Source organism: Ambystoma mexicanum, chromosome 6p, assembly GCF_040938575.1.
Source record: "Ambystoma mexicanum isolate Mex_15411 chromosome 6p, UKY_AmexF1_1, whole genome shotgun sequence".
NCBI lineage: Eukaryota > Metazoa > Chordata > Amphibia > Caudata > Ambystomatidae > Ambystoma > Ambystoma mexicanum.
Window position 1 is genome coordinate 1,311,339,970 of NC_090935.1, and position 11,419 is coordinate 1,311,351,388.

The 11,419-nt window shown below is 47.9% G+C and overlaps 1 protein-coding gene across 1 annotated transcript in view; it reads right to left on the reverse strand.

The window, feature by feature from the left end:
- Positions 1-10,617, reverse strand: part of ADAMTSL1 (ADAMTS like 1) — a 941,617-nt gene extending 931,000 nt beyond the window's left edge. Inside the window, exon 1 of the mRNA XM_069625973.1 lies at positions 10,401-10,617. Coding sequence (XP_069482074.1) covers positions 10,401-10,469 — 69 coding nt within the window. The 5' untranslated portion in view covers positions 10,470-10,617. The remainder of the gene's footprint in view (positions 1-10,400) is intronic.
- Positions 10,618-11,419: the final 802 nt, after the last annotated feature.

Genomic DNA, 11,419 nt, shown 5'->3' on the forward strand with positions numbered 1-11,419 from the left:
ATGCAAAGCTCGGCAGCAGGCACTGGGGTCAATATCCAGATGAATTATGATCCATAACCGTTTCTAATTGATCCAGAGAAAATTGCCTGGAAGTGATTACTTCTGCCAAAAAGAACTGCGTATAATTGTCTTCAGCCTGGCCTTAAGGTTACCCCTGGATGTAGAATCGCTAATAAGTTAATCCACTGCCTTTGATGAACCTGCGGCTTACCTTGTTCCAAATAAGAACCTGTGTGTTCTCTCTTTTTATGACTCGATAAAAGAGGGGGCGACAGTCTGGGGCCAGGTCAGGTAAGATCCTCTGAAGAGAGGAGACACTCAGTGCTTGTTAAAAAACTACCTACAGTGAAGGCACCTGTAACACCGTCTTCGGCTGTCATCTTCAGATGTGATGTTTTGAGCAGCAGAGAAACCTCACTGTAGCAGCTCCTTCAGGGTGGCCATCGGTCTCCGTGTCATCCCAGCCCCGGGATTTCATTTAGCCAAGGATAATGATCCGTCACACTATCCCAATCAGAGAAAAGCAGGAATTCTCTAGGTTCATAAATGAATCCCAGGACTTTGGCCGGAGGTATACAGGTGATATGGGGTCATCTGGCCATGCTACGCTCAGCCTTTGGCACGCCAGATAACTTGGACTACAACTCCCATTAGCCAAAGCCAGCATAGTCAATGATGAAGGATCATGGAAGTGGTAGTCCAAAACATTGGTAGAGCCAAAGGTTTCATACCCCTGCTGTAGAGTCACCAGCTGAGACTAGGTTGGCTTACTCAGTGCCCATAAGCAATAATAAAGTGTTCAGGCCACAAGCTATCAAGGATGGGGATGACTGTACGTTCAGCTTTATCTAGTATGCCACCCCTCCTATGATTGGCTTAGATACCCCCCTTAGCCTAGTTTAACTGTCATGTACTTCTTCAAGAACGCACCACTTTTGCCACCTACTGATGCACAATTTGACAAAATAGCTTGCACCACTTATATAATGTGATGGACTCATCCATAGCACTTCAGCAAAGTACCTACAATTGCATGTATAAAGTGAGATGTGCAGCTCACAGTGTTGATGCACTGCTGCACTGTTAAAATCTCTCTTAACATCCAGGTCCTGGTTTTCTCTGCACACAAAGCAGATAAAACACTACGGGCCTCATTACGACCCTGGCGGAGTGGGTCTACGCCAGCGTTATTCGCGGCGGACCCGTCCGCCCTACTACGAGTTCCCGTAGCGCCATGGAGCCGTTTTCCGCCTGGTTTTTCCGGGCAGAGAAATCCATGGCGCTACGGGACCTTGTTGTTAATTACGCCACCGTATTTTACGGTGGCGTAATTAACGCCTTCCCCACTCCCATTATACCCTATGGGGCAAAAATGGGAATGGGGAAGGGTAAAATGGGGAATGGGGATTTACCGCCCCGCCAAGGTCGGAATGGGGCGGTAAATCCGCCAACCCCCATGGCGCTATCGGCAGCTTTCCGCCGTGCTCCATGGTGCATTTTGCACCGCGATTTCCGCCAGGGTCGTAATGAGGGCCTACATGAGTAGCTACAAACACCTAAAAACATCAACTAATGAAGCAAACTGCCTGTGCTGTGATCTCAGTGTATGGTAACTCTGGTCCATGGCTCTCACGTGTCCCCGTGCTGTGCTTGAGTTGATCATCCAGTATTATTTTTTCCCTTTGCATTCTGGGACTTCTAGTCCTAAACTTTAAATGGGAAAAGTAAAACTGCATACCCCACAATGCAAAGAATACAACCTAGACTGGATGACATTCTCACTCATGGCATGGGCAGTCTACAGAGGCAGTTGCGGTGCATGCATAATCACAGTGTTCTTTGCATTCTGGGACTAGTAGGCCAGGCTTCATAATGGGAACAGCAACATTGTAAGTAATTATTCATCCTTGTTACGGAAGATACAATTCCACAAAAGAAGTTACATCTAAAAATACATAAGCAATATTAAAACAATCCCCCCTTCAAACAGTCGTCCATGCATATTTAAAATACCAAAATAAATACTACTTATTGAAGGGGAAGCAACAGCTGCATGCAGTATGGTCAGAGCGTGCAGAACCAACTGTAGTAGCCTACCTACCGTTCATGCATTTTAATTTTAATGAGGAGCTTGATTTAGCATGTGTATGGAATATAAGGGAAAGAAAACTGATTTCAAAATGGAGGTCCTGCCAGCGGCCAATTGCGGGTAATAGATCGAAAAGGAAGAACATGGAGCATACAAGATGTCAACGTAATAGTATCTCACTGGAAACTGACATGCATGTTCTGTGTTTTTGCCCATGTTATAATGTACCCCGACAGAAAGACCAGATTCCCCTTTTAAGGCAATGCACAGCGGCTTAGTGTTGCACTTGTGTACAGGCGCGTTATAAATGTCATATCATAGCATATGCTAGCAATTGATCAAAGTGTGTTGGGGAGTTATATTGTGGATTAGAGAGTTAAGACTGTCGCGTTTAAGTGAAAATGGAAATAAAGCAACAAGGCATTATACCACAATTGTCTTCTTGCTCATAGGTAAGACAAAAAGAGGATCTTTGCCAGCATTTGGTAACCCAAGCTCATTCAAAATATGCAAGAGATTTGAAATCCATCTTGATCTCAATTATTTCTCTAGATTAAATACATCTTTCAATATGATCTTGTCCAGAATGGCGCTGACGTTCATACAGATTTAAAGCCAAAGAGGCAGGGATCCTAGCCTTAACTGGTCAATTATCAGGGATGAACCACTATCAGAATATATAAGCTCTGTCGATGTTCCAGAAAAAACACCCAATAATAGACGCAGAAACTTCCGTTCCGTTACTGAAATTGTTGTCAGGTCTGAAAAGCCCCGTACACCCCATTGATACTGAGCAATACCCGCAGACAGTGCCTTATATGGCCTAAGTGTAGGAAACACTTCTCCACTAGCCTTGAAAGAGGAGAAGAGCAAAAGCCCTGCATTTGCTCGCGTCAACAAAATTGTTTGCTTTCTAGTATGAGCCGACCAGTTATAAAAACTCATACCTAGATATAACCAAACTCATGTACCCTTTGCATTGTTTTCTCCCCCCCACAAACTCCAGGGTTAACCTTTTTTTTTATATATATATAGATTTAGCACTATTGGCTTTCATATCCCTTCGACTCATGAATTCCACATAAGAGTCTACTAGTGTTGGCAGTGCTTTGGGCGGCCTGCCCATTGGCACCACAGCATCCGCATATCCCAGGCACAGAGTTTTGCGGTCCACAAAAGTGGTATGCTAACAACATTGCCTAGAAGGTGATTCTCAAGCCCCTCCACCAATAAATGAAATAATGACGTAGCTAAGACACAAACTTGGCACCCATCCGTCGTTATTAAAAGAAATGTGCTTTCCATTCTTCCCAAAGGTTACAAAGCCTTCTGTTTTTTCGTATAATTGAATTATAATGCCCAGGAGATCACTATTTATACCCAGATCATGAATAATTGACCAGAGACGATGTCTATTCAGCAGATGGAGGTCGTTGATAGTTGGATAAAGGCTAGGTACGGTGCTCCTCCCTTCACCTCATAATATTTGTCTACATTAAGTGGCAGTTATAAACACTGCTCTGTTGTGCCCAAAAACCTAAGAGAGCCCAAATGAGTGTCTCCATTATATTCTTCTCTTCCATCTAAGCTTGTAATCTTTCGGCCAAAACCTTTCCCAAAATGTGAGATGAAACATCACTTAAGGCATTTGGTCCGTAACAGGACGGATCATTACGATTACCTTTTTTGAATAAAGCTACAATATTTGACACAGATTACTGGTGACAGTTTATACAAATCGCCTGGTACTCCATCAAGACCCGGCAGGGACATCAATTCACCAAAATACCAGAGGTAGTGGAAGTGACATCACACGACCCTCGACCTCTGATGACACCAAAGGAAGTGATGTCGTTTGACCCCACCCCAAAGTGATATCACGGGAAGCGATGGAACACAACCTTTCACACCTTTACAAAACAGGAAGTGGCTTCATATAGCATTGTTGCTAAGCACACTATGAAAAATACGGTTACAACATTACTTTAATGTGATATACATTTCATACAAGAATGGATTGCCCTATGTATAGGTAGGATCGGGTGTGTATAGGCACATATTACCAAATTACTGTGAATGCAAGCAGCCGCCCATGGCCAAATGAAAGTTATGTGCTATTATATAGCATTTACGCTTAAGTGCTTTATATAGAACAAATATACATACAATATCACCCAACCTGTGTTGGTGCTCATTTAACCCGAAGCAGAGAGGCAGGCAGATAGACGACTGCAGCGAGGTGACGAGACCAGGATCAACGAAGCGACGTTGTACGCTTGAACCAAAACACGGCTTTATCAGGGCTGAGTCGTTGCCCGAATGAGATCAGCATCCTTACTTTCACAAACGGATACATGACAGGATTAGATCTCTACTACCTTGGATGTGCACATTTGGAGGACACAAGGGCATAGTCCAGAGTTTGGACACCTAAATATTCCCAAGCACAGAATTAATAAATTAGCCTACGCTTGCATGATGGGTGCTACACACCTCCTCTCAAGAATCCAATACGAATTGATTCAAGAAACTCACTTGTAAACAGGATTGAAGGAGTCACAATTTTTGCTATAGTTCTGGTTTATAGATTACTAATATTAATTAGGATTTAATTGGTAAAATACCATTATTTTAAAATTTGTAGTGGGATCATGTTGGTTCCCCTGATGAAGTCCTTACAGTTAGCACAAAAAACTGCTCCCAGAGGACGAAACATGTTGGGTACGAAGCACTGTGATTCAATAACAGTGTCATAACAAAAGAGCTATTGAGTACAAGATACCTTTCGGTAGAAAGGAGTATGTGAATATATCCTAATATAAGGGTATAATAGGTCCCTTGCTTTAGGTTAAGGGTTCCGTTATACATTAGAAAAAATTGCATAAAAAAAGCCAACACACTGTTTACACTACAATTGAATTTGTTTTTGTTTACATTTTTTTTTGGATATTGATGTGGTAATTTTTGCACTTTTTTGCACTTTGCACTTTTTACACTTTTGTACTGCATGGTCGTTCTTCCATAAGTGGACAATTGACCACTGAGGTTGTATCAACCACCTTAAAATATTGACCTGAAGTATAGTTATAAATATGAATTTTGTGTATGTTTGTCGATGATTGTTTTTAACAACACCAGGTTGTAAAAAAGTGTGTTTTAGAATTATATATGTGAATTGAAGTGATTGAGATATATATACATAAAATAAAAAATATGTTTTAAGATTCCATCTGTGTGCTACCCAGTACCTTTTTGGTTCATGGTCTGGGTGTTTTCGTTTTGAAGGTGAAAAGAGGGGAGACTGAGGAGAGAAGGTTCTAAGGAGGAGTGACACATTGGTTCTTTTGTTTCTGATTTCTTAGGTTGCAAAAAGGGCAGAACCTCTGTGTCTTGAAACTAGCCCATAGTCTCTCTTTTAGTTGTTGTTGGTGCTCATTTACCGACCTCAGAAGGATGAAAGGCTCATTTGGGGTGTTTACGAACAGACTAAATCAGTGACTCACCCCCTGAAGTGTGCCTGAAATACACCTTTAATGAGTCTAGCAATTATTGTACAGACTTCTAGAAAGGCAAATTATCTGGTATTCCCATAGGGTCACTGCTGAAAACGTTAGACTTGTGGAACCCCTGTTCTTTTTGTAATTTTTTTTTTTTTAAGAGTCCTGAACAAGAAAGCCAGCCACTCCAAAAGCAAAGAGCCACATGGTGCTGGCCACAGCCCAGGACCTTGCATTAAAAAATACTTTTTTTTGTTAGGAGTAGCAAGGGAGACCTCAGGGGTCGCAGTTGCAACCCCTGGTGTTCCCTAAATGACGTCCATGGGACCCAGAATTCACAGGTGCGCTGTCCTTCAACTGCCAACCATACTTGAAATAGATAAATACTATTTGCTAATGAGGTTAGTGGGTTGAGAGGGGTTGGATCCCTTCCTCTTGTCCTCATTTCGCAACAGCGATACGTGTCTACGTAGTGATTATACCCTTCCTCGCCTGCAATATTTCGATTCAAGGGCCCAATACCCATACAACTATCATGGTTAAAATCAGAGGCGACCAATTTCCAAAATGTCTGACCATCTTGTGAACTGTATGCGTTACATCAACGTTCCCATGACAATGCCAGGACTGCAATGTAAAGCAACAAGAAAAAAAGACTGGGTGAGCTATTGATTCCCTCCTTGGCGTGGGACAAATGGTTCGGTCCACAGCCTGGCGACGTTCCTGCTGTGTGTGTTCCTGCCATGGCCCTGGATTTGCCTGATGGGTCATCATATTCCAGACCATTCCTGGAGCTCCTTCTGCACTGTGGGCATTGATTTGCTTTCTGGTACTTATAGTTTTGTTTTTTAAGTTATTAATGTAGGACTAAAAGTCGCAGAATGCAAAGCAGAGTCCAGGGCTTTCATTTGACAACCTGATGAATTTTGGAAGTAGTAGGCTTGGTTAACTTCAAGTAAAAGGTCTGGTGCGCATTACAAATTAATAAACAAACAAACAAACAAACAAAATCAAACACTTTGGAAGGTGAGACATGGAAAAAGCAGCTTAAGGGGGCAACAGCAAACAGGTGTACATAGTTGCTCGTGGCATGAGGGAAGAGAATACAGGGCTTGGCGCAACGCCATAACATTAATTTTGATACACATCTTTAAGCGATGAGCTGAGTGATACTCCTGCTGTCGGCAGGCCACCCTCATGTCACTTGTGACACTTTAAACTAAAACCTCTTTGCATGCTTATATTGGGAAAAATTAAACTACGAGTCCCAGAATGCAACATGCTACTAGCCAAACAGCCAACATTGGCTGAAGTGGCACACATGGTATAAGACATTTTAGCAGCTAAGCAAATACCAAGCTCCCTCTGAAACACTTGTGTATAGGCGCGTTATAAATGCCATATCATATCATCATGCTTTCATGTCCTGTGCAAAGAGTTGACACACATCAGTATTGCAAGTGAATGCCTTCAAAAACATGTGGTCAGATGGAATAATCACATGTCAGGCAATGATGTAAAAATCATGTTGTTTTTTCAGCGCTGCCCTTCTCAGGTTTGTATGCGTGGCCGGGGCTCAAACTGAACTCCACGAAAGAACGGTTCAGCATTACCACTGACAGCAGTCCTGGGCTGGGGTGCCAGCCAGGAGCGGACGCGGTGCATGTAACCCCTGGCCCTGTACACTGCTCCCCTTTAACAGCACTGTGGGCGTGTACCAATGCTTGAAATGCAAATGCAGAAGTGCAGGTGTGCACTATCCGAGAGTATCTGCCTACTGTTGACAAGTGCTGGTGATCTTCCATTGACTTCCTGGTGAGAAGTGCCGGTAGAACGGAGCGGACAGGCCACCGCCAGAACACCTGGGCAGAGGAAACTCTGGCCTTTAAACTGTCCAATTTACCACTGCATAACAACGAACAAAGTACATAGCATCTTGCATGGGGACCAGCCAATTAACATTCAGAGCGCCAGGGGACCACTTCGGTGGTGATAGTGCGCAGCATACATATCCTTTAACACTGCATGGGGGACCCAGCCCTATTTCCTAAGCATTATATTCATATTGGCCTATTCTGCTTGCAACCAACTGAATCCCATTGAGGCGTAATTAATAATGTAATTAACATGTGCGTGTGTTATTTGCCTTGAGCACGTTAGTAATATCGTTGTGTTCTGTTAGCCCTGAGAAAGCCCGGAGGGGTGGCGAAACTGATGGCCATGCTGTTGGCAAACTCCCTTTAGCAGTTTGCAACTCCAAACATCTATTACAGAAGATGACGTATAGATCTCAGGATGTCCCTTACCAACAATCTCACGAGCAAGTCATGAGTACCACGTTACAAGAAGGAGTCTATAGTTCATGAATTCAATAAACCAACTTACATTTAATTGAATGCAATATATGTTTTCGTTTTTGGAGCGCCTGCATACATACGGGTGAACCTTGTCATGCATGCACGTGCCGGTACTATGCCATGCGAATGTTAAAAAAAAGTGCAGGTACTCCTCGTGGCCCAGCAGCGTGTGGTGCCCCCCCACAGGACTGGCCCCGCGTGTGCACTGTTTCCTTCCTCCTGTCAGATGTGCGCACGGCTCCCATCACACCGTCAATGCACTAGAGCTCTAATGTCCAGGAGCGGCCGGACTCGCGCACTGGTGCAAAGGAATCGTACACTTTGAAAAGGCCAGTGCACGTGATCTGAAACATCGCGCCAGGTAGAGTGGCCATGGGTGCACGCGGACAGCACATCTCACCCCCGGCTCACAAAGCCCCACCACTAGTATGCAAAACCCCGTTCGGTTCTTCTTACACCGTATGTATGGGAAGTGGACCGCAATCGCAGCTCCGCGGGGAGTACTTTTGGAACCCACAGAACAGCACAGCCTCGGCAGACGAGCTCTTTGAACTGAGCTGGGCATCAGACGCCCGTAACCTTGCCTAAAACGACCCCCATCCAGAGTGGCGGCAAGTCAGTGCAAGCACAATGCTCCTCCTGCACACCAGTCCCCCCCCCCCCCCAACCCACCCCTCCTGAAGTCACAGCACACAGCCCATCACTGCCAAACGCACGCTGGACAGAGGACAAGACAAAGCAGAGCCAGTGCCCAGCAGGGGGCCGGGGAGGGGCTTACTAAAATCACAGTTTCCCCTCAGACAAGGCCACGTCCAGTGGTCAGCGGACCGGCGTGGTCGCCCAGTAAGAGTGCAGCCAGGGACCAACGTACCCCGCGCGCTGCTGTCCCACACACGAGTGCTGCCGCGTCACTGCGCAGACCAAAGCACCGAAGAGCAAACAGGAGTCACTTCCCATTAAAAGCAGTAGCAGCCCGGCCGAGAAAGCGCCCTTAATGCCATGCTGCAGCCCGGAGCGGCGCCTGCACCCGGCAAGAGGTCACTTTAAAGTAACCCACCCTGACTGGTCACTCTTACCTAACCCCCAACAGGTGCCTGCGAGTCTCCCCTGACAGATCAAGCTCTCTCGCCACTAAGAGAGGACTCTCAGCCCAGCCTAACTGGTCACTTACACCCCACCACGATCCGCCTCCTCCACTCCGCTGTAACTCCAGTCCTTCCTGAAAGGGGGCTCTCCGCCCTTCATTGGAGGTCGCTCTCGGCGCCCCTCCTCATTGGTCACTTTCAGCTCACCCTTCCCTCACAGATATTTAGCCCATGCTGGCAGCTCAGCCTCACTCTCAGTCTGTCCTGCCAGGTCACCCATAGCACGTCATCCTGATGGAAAACGGTGAACCCCTGCTAACGGGTCAGTCTGAGTCCACCATGACAGATCCTTCCCAGCCCAACCCTGATATGGTCATGTCCAGTGCACTGTGACATGGTCACATTCGGAAAGGCCAACCTGAGCCCACCCTGACACCCAGTCCATATTTCCGGATCACTTTCAACCCATCCCCACAGGTCGTTCCCAGATCACCCTGATATAGTCCCCTCCAGTCCATCCTGACAGGTCAGCCTGCACCCAGCCTGAGAGGTCGTTCTTAACCCACCCTGACATGGTCACTTCAACTCCACCTGGACAGGTCAGCCGGAGCCCATGTTCCTAGCCAGCCCTGGCATGGTCACCTCCAGTCCATCCTGACAGGTCAGCCTGAACCCAGCCCGACATGGTCACTTCAACTCCACCTGGACAGGTCAGCCAGAGCCCATGTTCTCAGCCAGCCCTGGCATGGTTACCTTCATGGTCCCCTCCAGTCCACCCTGACAGGTCGTTCTTAGCCCACCCTGACATGGTCACTTCCACTCCACCCAGACAGGCCAGCCGGAGTCCATGTTCTCAGCCAGCCCTGGCATGGTTACATTCATGGTCCCCTCCAGTCCACCATGACAGGTCAGCCAGCACCCAGCCTGACAGGTCGTTCTTAGCCCACCCTGACATGGTCACTTCAACTCCACCTGGACAGGTCAGCCAGAGCTCATGTTCTCATCCAGCCCTGGCATGGTCACCTGCAGTCCATCCAGGCAGGTCAGTCTGAGCCCAGCCTGTCATTCTTAGTCTACCCAGGCATGATCACTTTCAGTCCATCTTGTCAGATAAGTCCTAACGGGTCGTTCCCAGCTCCCCTGCCCTGACATGGTTAATGACAGTCCATCCCTTCGGGTCAGTCGGAGCTCGTCATCCTGGCAGGTCACTCTCGGCCCACCTTGACCGGTGACGTTCAGTCCATCTTTGCAGGTCAGTCTGAGTCCGTCTCTCGCCCCAGGGTGCACAGCCCACATCCACCATCAGTGCTGGAGTAAGGTAAGACTACTTTGCAACCACGGGCTTCGGAGAAAAGGAAAGCGGGAGCCTCACCAGGAGCAGAGCGACGGCCAGGGGCAGCAGCAGGGGCGGCAGGGGTGCCCGGGAGCCTTGTCTCTCCATGATGGGGCGGGTGGTCTCCGGTGCTGCTGCTGGCGGCGTTGCTGCTAGACGGAAAGTGCGGAGTGCTGCTGTGCTGCCTGTCACTCCTCCTCCTCCTCAGCCCTCCCTCCCCCGGCAGCTCGCGCTCCTGCCCTCAGTGCTGCGCCGAGGCGACTGGCAGGCTCAGTGCCGGTGTGAGGTGTCAGTGCACGGCCAAATCCGGGATGGCGGGGGGGGGGTGTGGGAGGGGGCACGCCCCGAGAGCGGGACAGGAGTGTGCAGTGGCAACTGTCACTACAGTGGAGGTGCAAGAGTGCCCCTGCAGAAAAGGGGCTTCAGAGCAGAGGCGCAAGAGGGACTATGGGAGGGGCTCCACGCTGAAGGGGCTGCACGGCGGGAGTGGGGGGGGGGGGGCGCTGTTGGGATGAGAAGTGCACGGGAGTGGGCGGCTGCAGGGCTAAATGCACACAGATATGTACACAAGGGGTGCGAGGGAATAGCACAGTATAGACATGGGGCGCAAGAGAGCATGTTCGAAAATAATGGCATGTGGACGGTGGGGGGACCCTGGAATGCAAGCCGTTGGGGTACGGACTGTACACACGCCAGCGGGGGAAAGGGGACTGCATAAGAGAGTGTAAACACATCAGGGGTGCACGGCAGAATGAACAAAGCAATGTGCCCCGCGATCTGTGCACAGGAATGCACGAGGGATTGTCATTGTACGCCGAAAGGGAAAGAGAAATGTACACAGAGGTAGGGCACACGGGAAAGCACACACCGAGACGCGCAGCGCATGTACAGCGAACGGGGGACTGTAAACAGGGAGTGTGTGATGGAGTACACACACGAGCACGATGGGGGGTGTACAAAGGCGCACAGAGAGTACACCCGGGAGGGGGTGTGCACAGAATCCTAACAGGGATGCTTGGAGTACCCGGCGCTCACGACTCGAGGCGCTTCACTTCATA